We start from the raw sequence: 25,907 nt of genomic DNA on the forward strand, positions 1-25,907 counted from the left end.
AGATGGATTTTCAATGTTAAAAGCCATTTTGTTTGCTGGGAAATACTTTAAGATCTTATTAAGAAAAACAGCTCTGAATCGTGGCGTCATTTTATTTTCTTTTACGTGATAAGATTCTCCCAATGTGAGAGGGTCACTTGTTTTCCATAGATTTAGGATAGTGAAACATTAACAATATAAAATTTGACATTATGGGAAAAAGGAAAATGTTTTACCTTAAAAAGATATGTAATTGGAGAGCAGGGAGCAAATATTTAATTATATACTAAAAAACAAAAGCACATTCAAGGAGGTCTTCTAATGCAAAAATGCTTTTGTTTTATGTGTTTGATAGGACATTTATTTAATCTCATAGGTCTTTAAGGAACTACGGCATTACAAATTTTTGGTACAACCTGTTATTATGAAGGGACTTGATTGGTTTTCTGGAGGTGCTTGTGTATCAACGTGTAGTGGCCATCTGCTGTGTAACATTAATTGCTTGAGTTCGAGTCCCGCTATATACTGATGATCCAGCGTTATGCGGTGGTAAACAAAACTTTTGTCGAGACAGGAGAAATGCTAGTTTTATAATCCTACAAAAAGCGTTTAATTTAATCTTAAAGTAAATTAATCAATCAACCGTTTCGGCAAAGAAGTGTTTTTGGGCGTCATATGTGAACTGCCATGAACTTATCTCCTAAACGAGTTAAAGTATAAAATAATTTGCTCACTTTAAATTATTTAATATAAGAATACAGTAACTGATAGGATGACTTTATTTGGATGCTTTTTGAAGTAAAAGCCCCGAAGTAAAATGCTTGCTCATGTTTACATTATTTTTCATGAATGTTTCTGTATCCTTCTCTTAATTTGCTGCTTGAATATTACTATTTCTTCAGGCATAGTTTAAAGTAGTTATTTCAATTTCAAATTCTGTAAAGTAGTCAAGTACAGCGCAACAATTGCTATTAGCTGTTTAATGAGACAAAATTGTAACGTTTCAATGGATTCAGTCCGCTTTCACAACAAAAGAGCTTTCTACAATTTGTAGTGGACAGCGTAATTATGCTAGTGCAATTCTCGGTAAAATATTGGTAAGTGGAGGCAATCTGACTGGGTATCTGAAACTCGTACAGTTGTAAAAGTGTTCACTTGTAACAAAACCTTAATTGTTTTTTTTTAAACAGGAAAAAAGTAATTTCGAGCCAGCCAGGAGTCGAACCTAGAATCTTCTGATCCGTAGTCAGACGCGTTATCCATTGCGCCACTGGCCCGAGACATGGTGGGCAGCTTCTGAAACAGTGTTCCATAATTGAATCAATCAAAGACCGTTTTTTCATAGTGTTTCCTGGTTTATGTTTACATTTGCGTTTACATTTATAGCTGACAATGTCAGCTATAAATTACTGACATTGTAATTTATAGCTACTGTAATTAATTTATTTCATACATTTCAGAACAAAGGGAAAAACTTACATATTTTTTCGTCGTGTTATAATGCGAAATGTAAATAAACAACCAGAACGAAAGTTTATATACAGATTTTAGATTTTAATGGAATGCTGCATTTTAGAAGATTCATTTTTTTTGGTGTACAGTGAAGTCTTTCGCGGGGTTTGCGTTCCGAAAAGAACCCGTGATGGGCGAAATCCGTGAAGTAGTTACCTTTATTTTTTACAATTATTATAGAGCATAATTAAATACAGGCCCAAGCATTTTTTAAAACAAATATAACGCTTTCTTACAAATAACTACAGTAAAATCATCATTTTAATCTTCAATACGAAGTACAGTAGGACAAATTGTGACTCGCGTATTTCACTGTTCCTTTGACTGTGACGCTGCGGCCTGACTCACTCTCTTAATCCGCTCTCTTAATCAGATATACAAATATAGACCCCTGCATGTTGTTTGCATAAGGAAATTTCGCGCATGCGGACAACTCTGGAAGGCAAAATCAATTCTTTTACATACCATCCATAGCCGCGCTGCCGCGGTATAATAATTTTTTTTGTGCAGTTTATTTTTCACAGTGCATTGTGTTCTGCTCCTCATTGGCTAACCAGTCTCCGCGCTTCTTCTCTACCTGTCTTTGGTTTTAATATAGAATACAGTACATTTGACAAATCTGGCATTCCGCTGTTACACCAATAATGTGCCTCCAGAGGGCGCTGTTAAACAGCAAAACTACAGACAGCATCAGGATAGCGAAACCTTGAGAAAATGTTTGGGATTCAAATCAAGCTACTCAATATGCTTCAATGTAGCATTGTACATGTACAATGAACCACTGTATAAAAATCAAGCTTCTTGAGCAATGACATATTGTAACTTACAGTTCTTGTCGAGTTTGTCAATGACTTATCTGCTCCATCAATGTCAAAATCAGTAGTCTTAACATGGACATAACTCCCCATTTACCTATTTAAAAACATTTTTATTGGTATTATGTTCTACTTTTTAAGAAACTCACTTTTTGGTGCGTTTCCATTTGCTGTAATCTTTACTAAAATAAATAAACTTTTCCATGATAATCCCATTTATTAAGAGGCTCCTGTATAAATGTGACTCGTTAGGCCGCTACGTCTTGCTTTTAAGGGTAGGCTTAAGTGGTTACTTAGGCAACAGCGCCCTCTAGAGTAATAAAATCCGATGATCACTGAATATGGCCCAAGAAAACATGTACGCACAAGAAACCATCATATGATTTGTTATTTTGTGTTTTAGCGTTATTTTTTGTCCAATGGATGTGATCAAATAAACTCCTGCCTTTTCAGTGACATGGTTTCCCGAGGAAGGCATGGTAAATTGTGCAAAAAAAAACAACAAAAAAACCCCCAAAATCAAACATGGCAACCTCGGACTGAAACAGGAAGTGTTCGGTGGCGGGAAATTTGTTGTTATTATGAGATCGTTGCCAAAGTCAGTTCGTATTCAGACCGACGGAGAGATTCATTCCATCAGTTTCCGCAGAATTTCAACTTTTAACAGCAGATAAATGATTCAAAGGCGGACTGGGCTTGCTGAGACTTATAACCAACAGAGTTTTTAACCTACTTTTAGTTTCCTTGTGAGGTTTATCACTTCGAACGGATTATAAAGGCTGAAATGGATAAAATCGTCTCTTTATCCGATGGAGAGAGCACCGTTGAGCTTCAGAAGTACCTGTCGTCCCTGACAAATGACCAGGTAGGCCGAATTACAAAGTGGAATTGATTCATTATTTATTTATTTATTTGGTTTGGTTTATTTGGTTATAATGTCACGTTGTTTTCGTATTATTTTAACCTTGAATGCTTTTCTAGCTTATTACTGCACTAACCAACAGTGCACTAAGGGGTAAGAAGGCCGGTACCATGCTCAAAGGGATACTTAAAGGTAGGCAGTCTGCTTAAAATGAGACTTATTTTCAGTTGAATCGCATTTAAAGCTATATTGAAGTGGTTAATTGTGCAGCATTATATGCAGTATGAAAAGCTTTCTTCTCTGTAGGATCTCCACCTGGTTCCAGTGAAGGGGCGAATCGCAGACTTCTGGTGTATGAGCATCTCATTCCTCTGTGTGAGTCTGGGGATCTTCAGGCTGAGGTGGCAGCTGATATCATTGGTCTGCTGATGCTGGAGGTAAAAAAAGAGAGAAGAAAATATTGGAAAAAGTCTCCTATTTGGTATTTCTACCTCTATGCCTTGTAAAATTGATCCCTTTGAATTCTTCCTGGTTGATGGTTAAAGTGATTTGTAAGTGGTAACTGTCCTGTATTTTATTAGGATTAAATGTGACAAACTTCACACTTCTCGAATGCAAGTCTGAAAAGTGTGGAGTACATTGGTAATACCCACCTTTACTAAATAACATTCCTCGCAACCAGCTATCTTCAGAAGTCGCCTCAATAATTAACAGAGAGAGACTATCTGTGTGTAGCTGAACTTCAGAATAAACACAGCTATTCTGTGAAGGCCTCAGAGGTTTATTGGAGAACTTTGGTGAATAAATAACATCACGAAGAACAAGGAACACATCAGGCAGGTCAGGGAGAAAGTTGTGGAGAAATTGAGCACAGAGATAAGTTGCTATCTAGACATCTAGAGATGTGTCTAGATTAAATTGGAAAATTCCTTCCACGTCACAATTATACATTACTTTTTGTCGGTTTATTTCATAATAAAATAATAAAATCCGTTGAAGTTTGTGGTTGTGACGTCTTTCTGTTCTGTGGTTGTAACACAGACTCACACACTATCGGGATCATCTCTCGCCAAACTGGCTACTCTGTTCGTCGACGCCATCAAAGTGGGGAAGATGGGCAGCGGGAAATCGCTGGAGCTGTTTCCTACGATCCTTACTGCACTCGCAGCGTGTGCAGCCTTGTCTTATGGCAAAGGTAAATGCTAGTCAGTTTTCTGAAAGACCACATACTGTATGTGAGGTATAAATTTCAAAAGCATGACTTGTTGTAATTACAGGGGAACTCAGTGGTGAAGAATACAAAAAGCAGCTGATTAACAGCCTCTGCTCAAGCAGGTAAAGACGTATTGGCTCTTATCTAAAGCCAACCGTGTTTCACTAGTTATGTAACATCTAAAGAGCTCATAGGTTGCCTTCCTACTTTTCACGCAGATGGGATCCACAGTGTGTTATCCACCTGACAACTATGTTCAGGTAAGCAACCTTTCAGTGGCATTTCTTAAGCTGATGAAAATCATATTAAACCAATGTAACAGATCTCTTGTTGCACATAGAGTATCTTTTTCTCCTCTGATATTGCAGTTTTTCATCCTACCTAATCTTAGGGACGTGCCGCTGTCAGCAGAGGAGCTGCAGTTTTTGGTCGACAAAGTCCTCAGAATGTTTTTCAAGATGGATCTGCAGGAGGTCCCGCCACTGGTTTATCAGCTGCTGCTATTATCGGCCAAGGTGGGTTTGTTATAAGTTTTGCTTTCGAAAGTAATACGTCTACATGAGATGCCCACTTCTAAATAAATGTTATTTTTTTATTCTTTAATTAGGGCTGTAAGAAACAGATCCTGGACGGAATCGTCGGTTACTTTAGGGACCAGGACGATCGGCAGGAAGAAGAGCAGAAGGACGGAGTGTGAGCGAGTTTTTTCCTTCCTGGATTCACTCTCTACTCTCCGTAAATGCAGTATTCACTCATTCTAAATATTTTAATCCTTGTTCTTAGGAACTTGCATCTGGAGGTTCAGACTATTCCACAGGACCAGTTGAGGCACGTGGAGGGAACCGTTATTCTCCACATAGTCTTTGCTATTAGACTGGATAATGAGCTCGGGAGGGAGCTCCTCAAAAGCTTTAAGGTTACATTCTTTGCTATTTGCTTTTCATGATTATTTTCAACATTTTGATCAAACACGTTGTGTCAGCTGTGCTGTAGATTTGTTTGTGTTTCTGCAGACATCGTACGGGGACTTGTGTCCTTTCAGCGTCGCCCTGTTGCTCTCAGTAGCACGCATCCAGCGATATGAGGAGCAGGTGGGAACAGCTTCAGATTTTTTCAGATTAAAATCTGTGTTAAATGTATTTTATTTTATTTTATTTTTATTTTTTTTTTGCTGATAGGTGTTTGACCTTTTGAAAGGGGCGGTGATTAAGAGCTACAAGGATGAGCAGCTTCAACAAGGTTCGAAGTTTCTCCAGAACCTCCTGCCGGTTCACTGCAGTGTGGCGAAGATGATCCTGGACACAGTGAAGAACAGGTGAGGAAGCATCTTTTCTTCCACCTGAAGTCTTCAGATTTGCTTTTATTAATGTCTGAACTTAGCTGAACTCTGTTTCTGCGCAGTGTATTTGGATGGGATCATGTCACTCAGGGTTTGGTGCAGCTCGGGTTCTTTCTTATGGACACATTCGGACCCAAACCTGGACCGTTCGGCAAGTCCACAGAGGGGCCCGTTACTGCGGCCCGGACCCCGTCTCAGCAGGCCTGCAAGCTGGGAGGACAGATGCTCCTTCAGGGCTTTAAGGTACAGTAAGGTTTACTTTTAGGCATCAGCAGTGTCGAGTAAAAAATAAGTTGTAATACCTTTTGAATTTGTTCACATTCTGTCAGCAAACTTTAATTGTTCCCTATTGGGATTTTATGTGATACACCAACAGAAAGCAGGACATAGTCAAGAGGAAAAGGATTTAGCTCAGTTGGACGGACATGTCTTTGTAGCTTTACTCTTTCCATTTTTAGATAATTGATTGAAAAGTGGTCTAGGAGATGTTTAAAGCCCAAGATGTTCTATCATCTAATCTATGATGGTAGGTGAACTCTGAGGAAAACTGTTTGTGCTCCATTTTATTTATGGGAACCAGAGTAAGTGGGGCTGCATACAGTCACAACCCTCCATCTTTTCTCTTCTGTTTCTGCTACTCTGTGTTGGTCTGTCACATAAAATATATTGAATTTTGCATCAACTGTGACAAAACTTTTGCTGTAATTGTGTCATAACTGAATTGACTAAAATGTTTCTTTACTTTCTCACTGACCTGTGTCCGTCTACAACAGATGCATGAGCCAATCAGAGGCGAGATACTAGAGCAGGTCCTGAATCGTCTGGTCACAAAGACTGCCTCACCTGTCAGTCATTACTTGGGTAATAAACGTTTCCAATAGTTACATTGGTGTTTAGATTTAGTGATGAATCCGTCCTGAAGACGGAGAAACTAAACATATTAGCAGAAAATTAATCCTTACATTAGCAGATTTTTGTCCCTCTCTGTGCGCCTTGGATGTAGTTGAAGTTGTTCTTCAAACTTGGTTGGATGCCTGTAACTAACACTGTTTTGAATGTTTTGACTTTTCAGACCTTTTCTCTGACATTGTGATCTCTGCTCCCATGATCCTCCTGGAGTCCTCCTCCAAGGTGACGGAGACATTCGACCACCTGACCTATCTGCCTCTGGGGACCGTTCAGGGTTTTCTGAAAGCTGTCCAGGTACCTAAACACAGATCCACGTCGAAGATGTAAAGCTTTGTGCAGTTAAACCATTTATTTCTGTTTTCTTTTCCAGCCTCTGCTCAAAGTCAGCATGTCTCTGAAAGATTCTTTAATTTTGGTGCTTCGCAAGGCCATGTTTTCCAGGTATGAGCAGCTTTGCTGTTAATCTGTTGCATCCGATAGAGAAATGAAATCCCTCCTTACACTGTTTTTCCCTTTCTATCACCCTCCACCAGCCAGCTGGATGGCAGGAAGTCTGCAGTGACTGGCTTTTTGCTGTTGCTGAAAAACTTTAAGGTTTTGGGCAGCTTGGCTTCCAGTCAGAGCAGCCAGGCTGTCTCCTCCAGCCAGGTATTGATCCAAAATCTCTACTCACAGACACAGACCGCTTGTTTGTGGGTTATTTACAGTCCTTTTAAAACTATCATGTAGGTCCAAGTGGACGTTCACTCTCGCTATAATTCTGCTGCCAATGAAGCTTTCTGCCTGGAGATTCTCAGCAGCCTGCGCCGCTGCCTGGGCCAGCAGGCCGATGTGCGCCTCATGCTCTATGAGGTAGACATCTTTTGATGGCATGTTTTGTTTTGTTTTTTTAGATTATTATTTCCTAAAAACCTGTGAAAAATTTCCAAATGTTTCAGTTTGTTTAACTTTTGCTCTTTGAAAGGCTTGTTGAAGGATTGAGGGATCCAGTTTTTTTCTTATTTTCAGGGTTTCTATGACGTTCTCCGCCGCAACTCTCAACTTGCGAGCTCCATCATGCAGACCCTCCTCTCACAGGTTTGTGCTACACCCTCTTTTACAAAATAAAGCCGAGCAGCACCTAAACATGGGTATAATAGAGATTTATTTTAAAAATTATAAACATGACAATTTTGTCAGAGGAGATAAAGGAAATGTGATTTGTGTTGCATCACATTTGTTCCTCTGGGAAATGGGAAGTCATTGATCACAATTTGATATTTTATTAACATAAAAAAGTAAACATTTAGAAAAAAAAATTGGTAACACTTTATGGTGTGCATAAGACTGACATGACACCGTCATAAACATGACATAACACCTGTTATGAACATGAAGGAGTCTTCATGAATGTTTATGACTTTTCATGAAGTGTCACTCAGTAAATATTAAAAATGTCAGCTTAGTGTTATATGGTAAATAATTACATTTTTATGCAATGTTGCATTAAAACTTACATTAAAAATCCATTATTAAGAGTAAACTTTGCATTAAAAGTGTCATTACTTGCTGATTGACACTTCATGACAACAGTCCTAATCATTCATAAAGACTCCATGTTCATGGCGGCGGTTATGTGATGTTTATGACAGTATCATGTCAGTCTTATGCACATCCCTTCAAATAAAGTGTAACCAATTACTTTTTTAATTACATTTATTACACAGGAAGAAAATTATTAGGAAGAGCCAAGTATTTAACGTGTTTCCTCCTTCACAAAGTAAATTTACTCAAAGTAAAAGTTGAAGTTTTTCTTAAGTGTGAGATATTAAGGTTACGGTACCAGTATATTTGGATGGCTCTTTGTGTGTGTTTTTTTTAATTAAAATGTGAATATTAAGTATTTGCGTCCTCAGGTGAGGCGATACTATGAGCCGGAACAGGACCTGCTTCCTCCTGTCAAACTGGAGCCGTGCATCACTGCTCACGGCGACCAAGTCTACCTGCAAGAGCCGCTGGTAGCCGACTGTATTTGTCACGTTTCGCCGCCACGTCTTGCTTGTGTTGATGAGTCCTCTAAGGCACTTTCCGTTGCTTTTCAGGCACATCTAGTAAGCTGTAGTGTTCACTGCCTGACGTGGCTGCAGAACACACACCAAACTGCAAACCTCAACGCGGATGACAGCGATGATGAGGAAAATGATGAGGGATACAAATCTGAATTACAGACAATCTTGGAGAGCATGACAAGGCGCATGATCAAATGTGAACTGGAGGATTTTGAACTGGTATTAAATGGAGAACTTTTTTTCCCCCTCTAATAACAACATATCCTTTCAATTAAAAAGCATTTAGTTAGAAATTTTACTAGAAAGCGTAGCTTTGGGATGGATCCATTTATACAACCGCAAGCCTTTGCTTTTATAGTTGTGTGTCTCCATCCATTTTAGTGTTTTATGATTAACTTGTGACGTCAAAGCGCTTTTTGAATCCGTGCGTTGTCTACATCCATCAGGACAAATCGGCAGAGTTTTCTCTGGGCTCCAGCGTTGGAGTGAAGAATAACATCTACGCTGTGCTGGTGATGGGCCTCTACGAGGTCCTGATGGAGTACAACTTCATCAGCGCAAACTACAAGTAACTATCAACTATTTGTCAGGGTTCCTGCAAGGTCTAATCCCTCTTTTCTCTACTTGGGCTTAAATTTAATTTAGTAAAGTCTTGTATGTTTATTTCACAAGCTTTCTTGCTGTATGTTTAAGCAGTTCTGTTAGAAATATTCTTGTCTCGCTGTCCACTGCTTGTTTAAAAAAAGTGTATAGCTAGTGATTCTTTATTTGAAAGTAAATAGTTATAATGTAGCTGACTGTATGTGGTGTTAAACTCTGGCAATCTATAAAATCACTTGCGTAACAAACTGGGATCAAAAAATTCTCAAAAACTCAAGTCAACAGTTTTATTTAAATTTGATCTCAAATGTAAACAGTTTTATTTAAATTTCTCAATATAAAGAATCCACTTGCCGTACAGTGATGTAGTTGGAATAAAACGAAGTGCAGATGCTAAACTGTCGTCTCTGTCCTGCAGTAAAACGCGCTTTGAGGAGCTTCTCGAACTCTTCCACCGCCACCACAAACTGTCTGAGATCCTCAAGGAGAAATCTGGGAAAGGTCGAGGGCCGTCACACAAAACGCCTCGCAGTTTGCTCTCCTTGGGCTTCGTGTCAACTCTCATCACCGTCCTCTTCAGGTAAAACTTCTCAGGTTTCCACACACAGAGCATAACTCATAATTGTTTAGTGTTACTGTTTCATAAATGGCTTTTCAGCACTCTGTTATTAATGAACCCATTAGTAAAGCTGTATTAAAAGCTTTCAAACTAATGTATCCAATCTTAAATTTATTTGAGCAGGGACAAAACATAATAATATTACACTAAACTAAATACTACCTGAGCTCTGCCTAAGATATATAGACACACCTTTAATGTATTCATTGGAGACAAAATACGTAAACATACATAAATTCTTTACAGACTGTTAGCACTCCTAACAAGTACTTCAAAATAAAATATTAGTAAATATATATATATTTTTAAGTTTTATACTTTTATTGTTTTAGCTGATCAGAGCGTTTACAAACTTTTAATTTGTAATCTTTCCCTGGAGAAGATTTCTGTTGAAAAACAACAAAACTTAACCACATTTTAGTCAAATGAATAAGATGAAGAATAACATAAGTAAATACAAAAATGTGACAAAAATAACAACGATTATTCTAGTTTTTAACAAATATTTAAATGAATCTGAGCTGTTAAGCTGTTTCACAATTCTCAGATTTCCTTTAGCTACTCTTCAAAATGGGACACATGATAAAACATGCCATTCAAGTTCAGTAGATGTGCTGCAAGAAATAGCTACCTGCCTAAAGTTGGAACACACAAGGCTGGATATGAAACAAAAGTTTTTAAACCTTTCTTAAAGTTTTATAAAGTGTGGTATAAAGTACCACACTTTATAAATGTGGTACTTTATAATTTACCACATTTATAAAGTGGTAAATTATTCAAAATAAAGAAAAATCTCTAAGAACAACTGTTAAATTTTTTTAATTTTTTTGTGTGTGCGATTAGGCTGCTATTTTATTATTAATTTAACATCTGACATTAGTGGCAATAATTGTTGAGTTTGTAGGTATCACAAGACAAACTAATAAAATGATCATTGCTATCACTGACCTGCAACTTTCAACCAACCGAATGTTCTTATTTTCCAGAGATAACAGTCAAAGCAGAGAGGAGGCTCTGTCCGTGTTGCGTTCAAGCGGGGAGTTTCTGCGTTACGCTTTGAGCGTCGCGGTTCAGAAGATCCAGCAGCTGGAGGACACCGGACACACGGACGGTCCAGATGGACAGCATTCAGATAGGACTTTCCGCTTCCTCTGTGACATGACAAGGTTCAACATCCCTACATCTTTAAGAGCCTTTTGATTTTGACTTTTGGTTTCTTTTGCTGTTTGTAGTTTTACTCCTCCCTGCTGGGACAGCTGCAGATGACGAGTGATCTCTGTCTGTCTCGCAGCGTCCTGATGTGGCGCTACACCAACATCCCGCGCGCGGTGGAGGAGGTGGGGAAGAAGGAGAAGCGCTGCAGCTTGTCCCAGCTTTGTCTGGACGGTCTGCTCAGGATCTTCACAACCTGCCAGCAGCGCTACCCAGAGAAGATGGCCCAGCTGCTTTCTGCCATGGGTTAGAGATGCACTGCAAACGTCCTGAAGGTCACAACTGTGAAAAAGTAGCATTCGTTCATATTTAAATCTCTTCTAGATGTTGAAGATAAAGCTGAGCAGGACGATGTTGCGGAGATGAACTACTTTTACATCAGACAGTTTCAGGTAGAGGCCTGAAAATTCCTCTTCCTTTACTATTATTTGTGCCACTGATATGTTTATGTGCAAATTTTTATTATTTTTGTTGCTTATTGACAGAGGGCGCTGTTCACTCAGTTGAGTGGAGGCGAGGAGGATTTCAACAGCCGAGAAGCTCAGGTGCTGGTCGGCATTTTGACCGTGCTCACACGTCAGCTAAAGCCCTCTTCTAAACAGGCAAGGTGCTTCGTTATGTGGACACCATCTCACTAAGTGGGGAGTCTTTTATCAAAATGATCTACTTTAAATTTACAGTTTGTTCAGATGATCACCTGGACTGTGAAGATCTGCAAAGAAACTAGTTTTGGTCAGTGGCTTTTATCTGGGAGCTTGTTGAGTGCACAGAAACTGATCTGGAAGTTAACTCTCTTCTTTTTGTTATTTTAGAGGACTCTGCGTTCTGTAAAGGGCTTCTGTCACTGCTCTTCAGCCTGCAGGTCCTCTACAAGACTCCAGCGAGTCTGTTGCTGGAGCTTTGTCAAGACATTCACAGCCAGTTGGGAGACATTGATCAGGTGATGGATGCTGCGACACTTTTTCAGGGTGTGGATGTTCTTTAGAGCAGTTTTAAGTGTAAAACTGGGTGATGTATTATAAAATTTAAGGCTTTCGAACTGTGTAGTTTCCTTTCAGTGCTCTATCAGAGACCACAGCATCATGTCACCCAGTGGGTGTAAATTTTGCGTTAACGCTCCTTGTGTTGTAAGATGTGATGAGAAATGTTCTAAAACTTCTGAGTTTACTTCATAAGCAAGATGGTCTTTTTTCTGTAGATTTTAGAAAATACATCCAGGATTGTTAACCTATTTTATTTATTTTTTTATGCATTTTTTTTATTGTGATTTTCGTTCCCATCTCACACCAAAATCCACTCTAATGTTCATCCCTTGTTGAATGTTGTCCCTTAAAAAAATTTTCTTTTAATGGCACCAGCAATTTTTTAAATTTTCCTAACATTTACTCACTGTTTTATAAATACCTTCTTTAAAAAGAAGCTATAGAATATTTTATATTTAATTGTTAAAGTAAATCGGCAGTGCATGTCTCCGGGGAGTAAAAACTTGAATAAGACTGCCGTGGAGCAACGACCAAGTTTCCAGCTCCACGCACAGTGGGTAGGACGTGATGGAGGTAGCAGACGGATTCTCATGGGTCACCAACACCTCATAAAAACAGTTTGTTTTTTAGAGGTGATGCCAGGAAAGCATTTTTAATGCTTAATAAGTCTCTTCTGGGACTTTAACTGGAACATTTTGTTTGGTTAGATACGACTGAAGCCACAAGAACAGAGAAATTCATCTTGGAATTTGAACTACAAGAGATTTCTTCTGAAGTTTTAATGGTTTATTTCTTTTCCACCTGCCACAATGACCTAAATCCTACAGAAACCTCATAAGGTGTGAAGCATAAGAGATCGTCTACAGATCTGGATGGTCTCCAGACAGAGTTCTTGGAGATGTAGCCAAAGATCCCTTTTGCTCCAACCCTAAATCATGTCATAAATGTCGAGGAACAGTCAAAATGAAGAGCAAAACGGCAACAGTATGGGTGCCAAGAATTGTGGGAAAGATTATTTTTTAAAGCAAAAGATTATGCTACACATTTTCCAGAGGAAGGTGCCAATAAATGTGGAGGGCGCTCCACCAGTCAAACAATACAGCGAACAGTTATAACCGTATTTGTTTTTTAATCAACCCTGCTTTTTTTTTTCTCCAATCAGGATGTAGAAGTGGAGAAGCAGTGTCATTTTGCCATTGTTAACATGAAAACAGCAACAACAGCAGCAGTACGTATCGTTTTCCAGCTGCAGGTTTTGGATATATTGTGAAATTCCTCCCCCAGTACCTCTAAGCCATCTCTCTCTTTTTGACTTTTAAATCTCTCCCCAGCTGCTCGTCCTGACTCAAGTTGACAGAGTGCTGGATGAAGTGGACTGGCTGATTGCCAGGAAGAAAAGTCAAACAGCTTCTGAGAAATCTGGCTCTGGTACGATCCCCTTTTCCAAAGACGCTTAGTTGGATTATTAATCCACCCTGCAGACAGTGAATGGAGCCTGAACTTCTCTGGTTGCAGCCGACCCCTCCCAGACTGCAGGCCAGCAGGACCCCGTTGAGAAGGCGGTGACCCTGCAGCTGGGAACTCTACTGACCGCTTTAAACGAGCTGGTCCAGGCGGCTCTTCTTCCCGGGAACTGCACCATAACACTGCTGAGAGAGCTGAGTCGTACTTACACCACCCTCACCACCCTGGTCAAATACGTGCGCATCTGTCCGGTTGATCATTTCAATGACTGTCAGTATCCTGGTGTGACTTTTCCTTGTCTGATAAATCTACATTGTAGTACATCCAGGTGTGTGCCAGCCAGCACGGGTCACTGCCAAACAGATTTGAGAAACTGGTAGGTCTGAAGTTTTACTATTTGGTTTTAATTTCCTCTGAGTTTTTAATTTAATGCTTCCTCTATGCAGGTGAAACTATCTGGTTCCCACCTGACCCCACAGTGCTACTCCTTCATCACTTACGCCCAGGTATAGTCACAATCAGTTTGGTATTATTGGCATAAAAGGCAGCCTCATCCTTCACAGGAAGCATTGAAGTTTTCCTTTTCTTTTTTTTTTCTTGGTTAGAGTGGAGAATCCAACCCTGGCGATGACAAGAAGAAGAAGAAAAGGACTGAGGTGAACGCCGCTGCGTCGGTAAGGACTTTAACCGCGTAGAAATGAATCGCTAAACCCGACGTGGCTGAGAATGTGAATGTAAAGTTGATTTTGAAAAATGGCGCAAAAGCAACAGAGACAAATGTGAAGCAAATTCAAAAGTTTTGTAAAGATAAACAACTGTGGCTGAAACTAACTCTCAAGGACCTGGGTATCACTGCACTTGGTTAGCCAGATAATATGCCTGATCAAAACTCAAAGAAAATCTGTGGAAGATTTTAAACAGGAAGTTTAGAGACTGCAGACCCAGCAATGTAGACGAGCTGAAGGCCGCTAGAGGATATGGATTTTGAATTAATGAGATCAACTTTGCAATGATTAGTTCACAGGCTTTCTTATAGCTCCACTTGTTGTTGATTTTGAATATTTACTTTTCTCTTGACAGGCAAAGCTTCTCCGTGAGACAACGGCCATCCCCAACCTGATCTTCAGCATTGAACAGTATGAGAAGTACCTCATCACTCTCTCAAAGAAATCAAAGGTCTGTTTAAACCAGTTTAATAAACAAAATACATAAATATTTAACAAGAAACTGGTGTGTAAAATGGGATTCAACCATTGTCTTATGATTTGCGCACATTTTTCCAGGTCAACCTGATGCAGTACATGAAGCTGAGCACTTCGAGAGATTTCCGCATCAACGCTGCCACCTTGGATGCGGCCCTGCAGGAGCAGGAGGAAACCAGGGAGGTTGGTGAAAACTTCACAGGATGTCTCAAATAGATGTATTCCTGATGTAACAAAAACCTAAAAAGTTCTTGTGATTTTAGTTTTCAAGAGAGCGGTCCGTCAAATGTGGTTCATCTTTCTTATTTCTCAGACTCAGGAGTCGCAGGACGCAGAGGAGACCCAGGAGCCCAAGCGGAAGAAGAGAAAACAGTGAGCTGGAAACGACTCCTTTCTTCCACATCATAAACCTGCTGGTCACACTGGTCAGCAGGAAACGGCTACCTGCCTTTGCTCAGAGAGCCTTTGGTGGTGCTGAGGATTTGGTTCATGTCCAGGGCCTCACCTGTGGAAAGTTTTGCACTTTGTTTAATAATCTGTTATATTTATGTCAATTTATTAAAAGAAGCATCTATAAATATGAAGTGAACAGTTTTATTTAATTAAAATAGGAATTAGTTTCTTCCTATTTTTCATAATTGAAACATTTTTCAACAATTTAGCTTCTTTTGTTGAATTTCCCGATAAACTGCTTGTTTTGAGTAGAAGATGGTGTAGGTGTAATGGAGAACAGTTTTCAGTTTAGACACACTACGTTCAGGGAAAGATTAGGATGCAGACACATTTTTTTCCCTCAGGTTTTCTTTTGATATTGCATGTTTTATTTACCATTACCGGTGAAAATTGTTTAAGGAAACTAATTGAATCAAAATTAATTCTGTTCTGTCCCAGAAAAATCTTTCAGTGCAAATAAGATAAGAGTTGGGAATACAACTCCAAACCGCTAAGCGGCTAGAGTTTTATTCTGGATCCTTTTGGCAAAATAAATAGTTCCTGTTACATTTCAGACTTCCTCTTGTCTTTTCTGTACTGTGGATGTATTAAAAACATTCTTTACTGAACAAAATGTTGGCATTTAAAGAAAAAGGACCAGAGCTCACCAGGTGGAATACCGTATCGCCTCTCCATACCAGTGGGGTTGGAAGGAGTCACACAGTCCATAGTAACTTCCTTCCTCAGACATTGGTCAATGTCAACCGCACTGAAGAACGCCACCGACTGTGGAAGGTCCTGCATGCCTAACGCATGGGCAAACATACACCTGTAATTTAAAAAAAAAAAGCTATGATTAATAAATAAACTGGAGCAATAATAGAGTCAGTCAGAAGTGTTTTGCACAATGACCTTGTCAGCAGGTTTGTGATCTGCAGCGCCAGCGCTGCTCTGTAACGATCTTCGCTGCGGACGAGGTAACGCACTTCGTCATGGATGCTGATGCAGAAACGCCCGTCGATGTTGTACTCCTCGAAGAGCCACTTCATGGCCACCAGCATCAGGTGCAGATAGTCCACCGCCGAGCTCTGGACCGCCCAGTTCACTCTGCTAGTGATAAACTGGAAAATCAAATTAGGATTTAGATGAGAATAAGGGGTGCGCTGAGAAATCAGCCTCAGACTAAAGTTGATTTAATGCTGGATCAGTCAATGCAGCATATATAGGCCTCTGCAGTGTGGAAGATATTACTGAATAAATAAAGAGTCAGCTACAATCACCATCAGTGAGACGAAGCTTTAAGGATCTTAAAAAATTGCATTTTCAACAGCGGCATGTCTGCTGTTAATTCAGACGACCACAAGAGGGCGATAGACTATAACAGAAGGCTCCCTATGAAAAGCCATGATTGTAAAAGATGCATTAAGAAATACTGGCAGCTTCAGAGTTGGAGGTAAAGATCCACGTATTGTACAGAGAATACACAGACTAAAAATTACTGTTGACCTTGCTAGTAGCTAATATAAAAGACTAAAATATTATCTTTGTGATTCTTTGGTCACAGTTGAACAAGGTTCCACTAGTATCTGAAAACGCAGTGTGATGTCACCTGTGGTCCTAAAAAATAACAATCTATGGCAAATAGAAGCTTTTTGTACAGTCGTACTAAATAATGAAGGATTTAGCAATCTTAACACATGAGTGGTTGGCCAATGTTATTTTAAAAAAAAATAAACCAATGAATATTTGAGAATGTGGTGGCACGTTTTACATTTTCAGGGAAGAAAAAAATGAAAGCGAGGTCGAATCTGTCCAGTTTGGAGATATGCTGGAATTCCTTTAACTTTGTGTGATTCAGAATAAGTCAGCCCTGTAACTGTGTTTTTTTACTTAGCATACACATTTTATTAATAAAGTTTCAAATATCAAGAAAGGAAAAATATGAGCACATTTGTAAAGTTCTGATAGAGAAATTGGATAAAACTGGTTTTAACAAGTCAAAACTTCAAATTCTTTAGAAACTTTGATTAATCTGTAACTTCCTGTTTCTCTGATGTTTAAATACAACATGACGCAGAGCCTTATTGTTATATTCTCTCTTAAGCAGAAAAGACACGAGAACGCTCCATTCTATCAAAGTGTGTGTTCATCTTCAAGTCAGCAAACTCTATAAAAACAGCATCCAATTCATAATACAGAAACAAAAACATTTATTGCTGACGTTTTAAGTACCAAAAAGATTCTGTATGACATATTTGACAGCCCATTTAGATTAACAATGAACATAAAGTTAGTTGATTTTTTTTTTAACTGTCTCACCTCATCTTTTACCGCCTTGGGCTCCAGAGCTCTGCTGATCCTGCAGCCTAGAACAGGAGTGGCCGGCTGCGCTGAATGAGCTACACTCTCCAACTTATTGAACATGTCCGACTCCGTGCCTCCGGCCCAGACGCGTTTGGCCACAATATCCCACTTCTTTCGCCGGGAGCTGAGACGTTACGGCAAACACACACATGGAAGATAAGAGGCAACGGTATCCAGAGATGGAATATGGAAAGCTCCTGAGCTTGGTTGGACTCGCTCTGTTACCTCTGCGATGCAAGTCTACTGATCCTCCGCAGCTCCTCCAATGAGACGCTTCCATTCTCCTCCCTTTGCACATCTATACCCAGCTCATTGACGAGCCACTCGCCCTCCTCCGATAGATGGTATCTGACATGAAAAATATATAAACAGCAATCGCCTCCAACTACTTCCAGCTGAAACCTTCTCCATTCACGTTGCTGAGCTCACCTGCGTACGCCCTTGGTTAAAGCATACATCTGCCTGGCCTTACTGGCAGCTTCTGTCTGATTGAGGCGGTGGTTGAACTGCATCAGCAGCCTCTCTGCGAATGGCTGTCCTGCCCCGTATATCCGCCCGTAGTTGAACACCTTAGCGTGTTCTCTGCTGATGCCCACAGCGTCTGCGGTCCTGCTGTGCAGGTCTGTCCCCTGACTTTTCTTCCCTTGAAGGGTCATCCAGCCAAATGCTGTGCAACCTAGACCACATTATATTCAGGCGAGATTACAAGTGAAAAATAAACAAAACAAGCAAAAAAAACAGACAGCATTTTTTTTTTTTAGTAATGCAGCCTAATTTTATAGGGATTCATTTTACCATGCATGCCAGCAAAGTGAGCCTCTCCGAGTACAGCAGCAATCCAAAGCTCCTGAGAGTCTACGTCTGCTCCAACCAGGTGATATCCAGGTGGTACCTGAACCATGGCTTTCATTTCACTGCCTACTCGGTCCCTCTGAGGAGGAAACAAAAGCAGATTTTAAATATAATGTCATTTAGTCTAAAACTGACTAGTAAATTGATGATTTTACACTCTTCAAACAGACATATAATATAAACTAATACATAATATGGCCACCACCATGCTCAACAGCTGGTAATATGGTTTAGAAGTCTCATCCAAATTTTTCATTTATTTATTTTATCCAAATGACAGTTTGAATCAGATGGAAGTAAGACACACAATGCAGCATTCCCACAGGAAAATGATCCCAAACATATTCAATACAATCAAGAAACAGGATAACATTAAGCTTCCACATCTCAACCCTAGGAAACCCAACAATCTGAATGTTGTAAAATCATCTGAGAAAAAGCATCATCTTTAAAATGTTTGTAAACTTCTTGCAGACATTGTCCGATTTTCTGTTGCAGCTCATCTTCTTACCCGAGCATTACTGGCGGTCAGCCACGTTGGCTCCACAGCCCTGCGGGTCACAGTCCCAGCTGTGATGACCTGAGGCAGGATGGCCCCATACTGGCCCTCTTCATCATAGTCCTTGTGCCTTTTGGAAGACCCAAAGTTAGACACATAGTAGTTTGTTTTTATTTCTGGAATGCAAAGCGCCATACATACCTGCTGACATTACGAGGAAGTTCTCCTTTCCTTAGCCTCAGCACCATCTGAGAACTTTGAGGAGACAAAAGGACCAAGTTAAACCCATGTTCAGTTCTGACTGTGATCCGAACAACAGATGGATACCTTATCCGTTTGTGAGCGTTCCTCCAGAAAGACATCATCTTGTTGATCTCCAGAGCTCGTGTTGCGTTGGTTTCACCTCTTCCTGCTCTTAACGTACCATCCTCCATTTTAGCCAAGAAGTCCTTTGAAAAAGGACTGCCTACATTGTTGTGATTACCGTCCTGTTGGAGAGATTAGTCAGAGTGAAAAAAAAAAACAAAACCCCCCCCCAATGGAGCCATTAAGGGCACCAAAGTGAAATTAAAGTTGCTCACCTTGTGAGGTAATTTAAAAAACCAGCAACCTGGAATATCTATGTCATTGTAGGGGCCGTTTCCATGGTGATAGTGGCAGTGACTTTCCTCACTGAGAGAAAAGGGATCGTGGGACTGCTGATGAATGATACAATGAATGGAATAGAATAAATCCCAGTTAAAATCACAACAGGCCATAAAGCCTAACTCCAAAACAAGAAAGAATTGATCGGTCCATACTGACCGTCTTTAACTTTTTCTCATTTTTTACCAGTCTGGCTCCGTTTTCTTCTGGGAAATGTTCCAAGGCGCTTAACTCCTCCACCTTTAAGCGCAGAAAAACACAAACATATCACAGTCAGTACAAGTCATCACAGAAAATGTAGACACAATTAATTACTCATAACACTACTGACTGAAGAACCAGCAGCCAAAATGAGCAAAACAATCATATTAGTGCTTCCTTGGGGGACAAATATTTAAATTATCACTATATTTCTTTATTTGTTAAGCACCTTTGTCCAAACTGTGCTGTCGGTCCACACAAGCTCATCTGAAGGGTTTAGATACTCAGGCTGTTCCTTGCTGTTCTGCTCACAATGTTCTTTATATATCCTTTCAATGGCTCTGTGAAAACACACGTTTAAAACTGAGGTTAAATGATCAACACAATAGTAGGCAATGAGTCTCATTGCAGAATATTCTTGTTTTACACATAAATTAAAAGAATATCCTTAGAGGAAGATGAATAATTATGACTAAGAATACAATTTCACAAAAAAATGAAAATTTTCCTGTGCAGTCATTTCTATTCTTCATGCATTTTTCCAGCATGATAAAAAAACGGAGGCAACATGTTAAGAAAAAGGCTCAAAAATGAAGGTTGATATACTGTAAATATTTCTGCTTTTTTAAAAAAAAATTCTATTCAACTATTTCAAAGTTATGAAATGTTTTCCCCTGAGCTTCAGCACACCTTAGTCAACAACATTTAGGCCATGACTGCAGGTAGACCCAGTGAAATGACTGCTCTGCTCTTTCATAGTCTACATTGGAGATTTCCCTTACTTCTTATTTTCCATTGCACTCTGTCCACTTTGCAGATAATCTGGTACAGACGATTCAGACTTTTGCATTTACCATATACTCTTACATATCCTCAAACTTTAAAAAAGGCCTTCTCTTCTAGAATGTGTGTCGAGTCTTTTTACTTGAAGAGCACCAAGTCATGCACCTGTGTGGACACAGAGACTCATGATTTTCCTCCTCAGAATTCAGATTATCCCTCCGTCCAGGAACCAGATATCCCCAGCCGTGTTTCTCTGTGTAATGCAGGGGGAAGCCGTCCCACGTCAGACCCATCAGTTTCGGCGTCAGCCTCATCTGCAGGCTGATGAGGCTGGCTCCCGGCGACCAGCTGTCTTCTGACATCTTCTCACACAGCTTACGATACCACCTAGAGAAGATCAGGTCGAAGAAGGAGAGGTTTTCAGAAAGAAAAGAGTGCAACGTCCAGTAATAGATGACTGTGGTGTTCTGGAATAAGCTTACGCTGGATGTCCAGGAAGATGTTGCCTTCTCTTAGGAAGACGAGTCACTGTTTCCTTGAGTTTCTCAACAGCTAGCCTGCTAGAGCAAGGACCTGCCATCTCCTCCTCGGATGGCGGGCCTGGGTCTGAAAAACATAACCAGCTGCCTTAGTTTTTTGTATCGTCATTAACTTCAAAAACTTGCAGTAGTAAAATAAAAAGGTAAAAGAAATGATATACCATCTTCCCAGTCTGGAAGGGGAGTGGAAATCTTTGCTTCAGCTGCTTTTTTGGAGTTTTTCTTCTTGCTAGCAGCGACTTTCTTCTGCTTGAACTCCTGAACATCCCACTCAAGATCCCAAAGCCAGGGGTCTTCTTTGTACCTTAAAATATAAACCATGTGATTTTTTTATATTTTAATCCATAACAGCAGTGCATAGAGAGTTATCAACCTAACAACCCAAAGGGCCCAGCCAAATAAAACTGGTCTAATGCTCTGAGGGCTAAATGATGCTTGAAAATATTAAATGAAACCATTTGAAATTTGGTTTCATTTTGAAAATGAGGAACCACCATGAATGTTCCATACTTACAAAAATATCATCAAAAACCTAATAACAAAACTACTAGTTTTATTCGGAATTTCAATTAAAATATTGCATAAAATTACATAGAAAAATCATTTTCATATTTGAATGCATTGCTTGGTTATTTTTTATTTCTGACCCCAGCTATTAAGAATGGAGGACGTAAAGGGAACCGGTGAGTAGATGAAATATAAACATGTGGCTTATCCAGAAGTATTACCTTAAGACACAATCTGAAATAGAATAAAATGCTATGAGACAGCCAGCAGCATGGGACCTTATCAGTTACTCTCTGACCTGTCATCCTGCAGGAGTTGACAGGCATCGTCGGCTAGAATCATCAGAGACTTCTTCATCTCCCTCTCAAGCTCTGCGTAAACATCTTGGGAATCCTCCAGGTAGCGGTCCCAGTTCTGATTGACGGGAAGGTAGCTGACACCCATCTCCAGCATCCCAGCAAACGTCACTGGATGCGGGCACCTTACCAAATGCAGAGGAGACGATTAAATTTTTAACAGCAGCGTAAGATGACTCTTCAAACTAAATACATCATGATACACTCCAAAACATCTAGAAGGACACCAAATAAAAACAATCAATATGAGGCACAGGTCATCTGGCCCTGCCCTCTGATCTAATAATAAATCTTACAAATTTACTGCCTTACGAACTTAAACTTTTCAACATGTTGCTGCATTGCACCCCCAAACTTTAATATATTTTATTTGAACTATAATTTACGGGACAAAAATACACAACTTTCAACATTTGGTTTAGTTGAACCAGACCAAAACTGATCTTTACAACCAACACACTATGTGTGGCAGAAAACTGACTCTGCACATCATACGGAACACACAATACTATCAGTGAAACATGGCAGTGGTAGCATCATGCTGTTGGAATGCTTTACTTCAACAGAGAGAGTAACCCTAGCACAGACGCTCTCCATTCAGTTTGAATGAACCTGAGTGATTTTGCAAAACAGAATGGTCAAAAATATCCAGCTCTTGATATGCACTTTCAGCTGGAAGTGCAAGGAAATGTAGTTCTGCAAAGTATTGACTCAGTGGAGCTGAAAACAGTGGCACACTTAATTTCTCTGATTTTTATTTTTCCACCACTGTGCAATTGTGCATTGCTCCTCGTTGGCCAATCGCATAAATGTGAGCCAAAGCAATGTGACAAAATGTATACAAGTTGAAGGGGTATAGGTACTTTTGCACAACTTCTGATGTTTATGTTTGTGGGTCTACCAACCTCTCCATGAAGAGGGGCAGCTGCTCTGTGAAGACCTGATGTGTGGCCTCTACATCCAAAGCACAGTACTGCATTAGCTCCTGTAGATGGCAGCAAAAGCACATTAAAACTCCATAACTCCAGTTAATATTAAAATTTGTATTTATTTCTAACCTGAAAGTTGTTCCTGACATCAAGCATAGTTCCTTTCACAAAAATGTTTCTGGCCTCTTTCTGCAGTGGCGGCCCTCCCACATATAGAGCATGGACGTCGGCTAGATTGTTAATGCTGCTTATGTCCACCCAGGCCCAGGAGCCAATCTATCAACAAAACATGGAGTTTTTTAATGCGGAAAACAACTTTACAAGATCAAAATTCAATTTATAAGTTTTACAAGTGAATTAGAGTGAAACAAAGAACACAAACCATTGGGCCTTCCCTCTTCTGTCCAGTTTTCTTAATGTGCTCCTTAACCTCCTGAAGGCCCCTCTTCTTACCCAGCTTGTTGGCCATCCACAGCGTGCGCTGGAAGGCCGTCAACCCAGAGATGGCCATATGAAGACTCATGGTGTCCATGAAGCGTGTATTTGGACCCTGAATGCAACAAAAGCGATGTCTTAATTGATAATAAAGTGACAGATTAAAGAAAAATACAAAAGAACATCAAACCTAACCTTCAGAAGGTACTGCTCCTTGATGAAAGATCTATCAAAGCTAACGTTGTGACCCACTACGAGCCTCTCCTTCCACTGACCGCCTGGAGGGCGGGAAGAGTTAAACGGTGTCTCCAGGGGAATGAGGTCTGCAAGAGTGAGCTGGTTTGACCAAGAGTACCGCTCCTCAATTAGACGTTTACTGCACCAGGAGTACCTGACAAGACAAAGCATCATAGCAGGAAGTTAAGACTCTCAGCACATACAGTGCCTTGCAAAAGTATCCACACTGCTTTAAGTTGTTCACAATTTATCATGCTATGACTAAAAACTTCAATGTATTTTATTTGAATTTATATGACTGACAAAGATAAAGTAGTGAATAATTCTGAAGTGGAAGGAGAATAGTTTTCAAATATATTTGAAAAGGTTTGTTAGAGAACAAACGGCATCATGAGGATCAAGGAACCCAGCAGACAGGTCAGAAATGATGTAGTAGAGAAGGGTTAGGGCAGGTGAGTCTTCAAGGTATTGACTATGAGACTGAATACATCAACATGCCACATATTGCATAAGCAAGTCACATTTCAAAATAGTTATTTGTAAAAAAAAATAATAAAAACGATTGAAAACTATGATTTCTTTTCTGTCAGCTTCATAGTTATAAGTTTGTTTGTGCTGGTCTATCACATAAAATCTCCGTTTAATACACTGAAGGTTGTGGTGGGAATGTGACAAAATGTGTGTCATGAACTCTTTTACAAGGCAAAATAACCACAATGGTTTTCCCATTTTTACATGTTTTATATTGATATTTGTTTCTCACCAGTTGGTAGGAGAAAGAGCGATAGCCAGAGTAGGGCACTGCCCCTCCGTTATGCACACCTCCACATCAAACACTAGTGCAGACTCATCTGGGAAATCCACTTTCTGACTTTCCCCGCCAGGCCCATAGCGGGTCCAGCCCACCTCCCAGCTCCATTCCTGAGGCATGGGTGGGAGGTCGGCCTGCTGCAGCTTTGAGGCGGCCTCAAGGTAGGGAATGCTCTGCTTCTCAGCCAAGATGCGAAAGTGATCATCTATGTTTTTCCCATACATCCGCGGAAGCTTAAGGTCGACATCAGGCAGCAGTGAGGTTTCCTTCCCCCACAGATTGTGATTCTGCAAGTGCCTTATGCTGCGCTCCACAGCTTCCTCCCTGTACTCTGGCTCAATGCCACGAAAGATTTGCTCATGGAGGTTTCTGGAAAGCATCTGGATGTTAAGGGGGTTCATGCGGGTCTCCGTCGAGTCCTCGCCCTGCAGTGAGCAAGGTGTGGTGGAGTAGAAGGACCTTAGACACCTCCATCGCAGAGAGAAAAACGTCCTCTTGAGAGGACAGCGTGACAAATGCAACATCACCTCATGCGGACGTCTCACCAGAGCTGTAGAACAATCAGATAACAGCAAATTAACCTCACGTGACTTCTTTGATAATGAAAGAAGATCCAGAAGAATGGATTTCCACTCTCAGGTTTCACAAAAAAGCTTTTAAAAAGCGTACCGAAGAAAACACAGCAAATCATTCCTTGGGTGTATTTGGATCAGTGACATCATAAGTGTCACGAAAGCTAAACTGATCAGCTAACTGTCAGCAAACATCAGCTCCAGGCAGACTTTTGACATATTTCACCATAGATTCTGAAGCATCTGAGTTGTGTTTAGGTAGAATGGGCTCTGCTTTACATGTCTGAGCCAGTGTTTGAATCTGAAGCTGATGAACCCTAAGGAAAGCCAAAGCTGAAGCAAACCTAGAGGATGACAGTAATCGCCACTAGAACTTTACCTTGTACAAATCTGTTGATATACTTGGTCAAGTTTTTCAATATAATTCGCATGGTTATTTGTCAGCCATAAGATCTATGATAGTCATTAAATTGAAATTGCTTCACAACCCTCTTAAGGTTGGGGTTGTCGCTATTGCTTACCACCTTTTTTCGACCTCACTTTTATCCTTCCTTTCAACTTTCTGTTAATATAACTGGATACAGCTGATGACCGCTGGAAATAGGCACAAGCCTCCTCACACTTGTAATACAAATGAGCCTGAATTCTTTTTCACCACAAAAACACTGTTTGCAAACACTGCTCCCACGTGTTCATCTCGAAGTAACTTACTATATAATCATTAAACGTAGCTTTTTTAACTCGGTGACAGAGGACAAGAGAGAAACGCACACTTGAGCTTACTTGTTTCAGGCGGTGGGATTTATTGTGAAGTCCGCTTCTAACCGAACGAAGGCATCTTTGCGTCCCATCCAGTTTGAGTTTTAACACCAAATCCAAAAGATTAAACTATAGCGACACCACACGGTCTGGATGATTCATAAATCTTTAAATTCGTTAAATAAATACATAGGATAAAGACTTGTACGGAGAAGATGATTCTTCTTTC

The 25,907-nt window shown here is 40.1% G+C and overlaps 2 protein-coding genes and 1 non-coding gene across 7 annotated transcripts; 1 reads left to right on the forward strand and 2 right to left on the reverse strand.

The window, feature by feature from the left end:
- Window positions 1–1,183: 1,183 nt before the first annotated feature.
- On the reverse strand, window positions 1,184–1,256 carry trnar-acg (transfer RNA arginine (anticodon ACG)). The gene has a single exon. It is a non-coding gene; the product is annotated as a tRNA-Arg (tRNA).
- A 1,595-nt stretch (window positions 1,257–2,851) lies between these two features.
- fanci (FA complementation group I) lies at window positions 2,852–15,763 on the forward strand. The gene is made up of 37 exons (XM_028045752.1): window positions 2,852–3,171; window positions 3,288–3,360; window positions 3,475–3,605; window positions 4,210–4,363; window positions 4,446–4,503; window positions 4,600–4,641; window positions 4,773–4,896; window positions 4,989–5,074; window positions 5,165–5,297; window positions 5,395–5,472; window positions 5,560–5,696; window positions 5,783–5,963; window positions 6,494–6,581; window positions 6,793–6,923; window positions 7,000–7,070; window positions 7,163–7,277; window positions 7,359–7,481; window positions 7,638–7,706; window positions 8,525–8,626; window positions 8,711–8,896; window positions 9,124–9,245; window positions 9,696–9,857; window positions 10,883–11,062; window positions 11,188–11,354; window positions 11,433–11,500; window positions 11,594–11,710; window positions 11,789–11,840; window positions 11,921–12,048; window positions 13,254–13,319; window positions 13,423–13,519; window positions 13,607–13,791; window positions 13,875–13,931; window positions 14,002–14,061; window positions 14,161–14,229; window positions 14,636–14,731; window positions 14,839–14,940; window positions 15,071–15,763. Exons 1-37 carry the CDS (start codon window positions 3,091–3,093, stop codon window positions 15,131–15,133), a joined length of 3,954 nt encoding a protein of 1,317 aa, XP_027901553.1. The 5' UTR covers window positions 2,852–3,090; the 3' UTR covers window positions 15,134–15,763.
- On the reverse strand, window positions 14,733–25,810 carry polg (polymerase (DNA directed), gamma). 5 transcript variants are annotated; one of them, XM_028045791.1, is made up of 23 exons: window positions 25,703–25,810; window positions 24,300–24,897; window positions 23,495–23,690; window positions 23,247–23,414; window positions 22,994–23,140; window positions 22,841–22,920; window positions 21,878–22,060; window positions 21,234–21,376; window positions 21,016–21,139; window positions 20,699–20,920; window positions 19,980–20,091; window positions 19,736–19,789; window positions 19,486–19,602; window positions 19,232–19,392; window positions 19,106–19,159; window positions 18,917–19,034; window positions 18,349–18,484; window positions 17,983–18,229; window positions 17,779–17,901; window positions 17,509–17,677; window positions 16,102–16,310; window positions 15,858–16,018; window positions 14,733–15,262 (listed from the first exon to the last, which is right to left on the reverse strand). In XM_028045791.1, the coding sequence occupies exons 2-23, from the start codon at window positions 24,869–24,871 to the stop codon at window positions 15,198–15,200; spliced, it is 3,561 nt and encodes a 1,186-aa protein (XP_027901592.1). In that variant the 5' UTR covers window positions 24,872–24,897; window positions 25,703–25,810; the 3' UTR covers window positions 14,733–15,197. The 5 variants fall into 5 exon arrangements, with proteins under 5 accessions (XP_027901592.1, XP_027901586.1, XP_027901564.1 ...); XM_028045785.1 differs by having other exon boundaries at window positions 19,486–19,599; window positions 19,709–19,789; XM_028045770.1 differs by having other exon boundaries at window positions 15,198–15,262; window positions 19,709–19,789.
- Between the last annotated feature and the right edge of the window lie 97 nt (window positions 25,811–25,907).

Source organism: Xiphophorus couchianus, chromosome 2 (genome assembly GCF_001444195.1).
Source record: "Xiphophorus couchianus chromosome 2, X_couchianus-1.0, whole genome shotgun sequence".
Taxonomy (NCBI): Eukaryota; Metazoa; Chordata; class Actinopteri; order Cyprinodontiformes; family Poeciliidae; genus Xiphophorus; species Xiphophorus couchianus.

Coding starts and splice junctions, on each gene's coding strand:
- fanci (XM_028045752.1), top strand. CDS start 3,091: ATGGATAAAATCGTCTCTTTATCCGATGGAGAGAGCACCGTTGAGCTT. Junction 5,075..5,164: donor GAAGAGCAGAAGGACGGAGT/GTGAGCGAGTTT, acceptor CCTTGTTCTTAG/GAACTTGCATCTGGAGGTTC. Junction 7,707..8,524: donor TGCAGACCCTCCTCTCACAG/GTTTGTGCTACA, acceptor TTGCGTCCTCAG/GTGAGGCGATACTATGAGCC.
- polg (XM_028045763.1), bottom strand. CDS start 24,871: ATGTTGCATTTGTCACGCTGTCCTCTCAAGAGGACGTTTTTCTCTCTG. Junction 23,691..24,299: donor GCTCTTTCTCCTACCAACTG/GTGAGAAACAAA, acceptor TTGTCTTGTCAG/GTACTCCTGGTGCAGTAAAC. Junction 23,415..23,494: donor AGGAGCAGTACCTTCTGAAG/GTTAGGTTTGAT, acceptor TGTTGCATTCAG/GGTCCAAATACACGCTTCAT.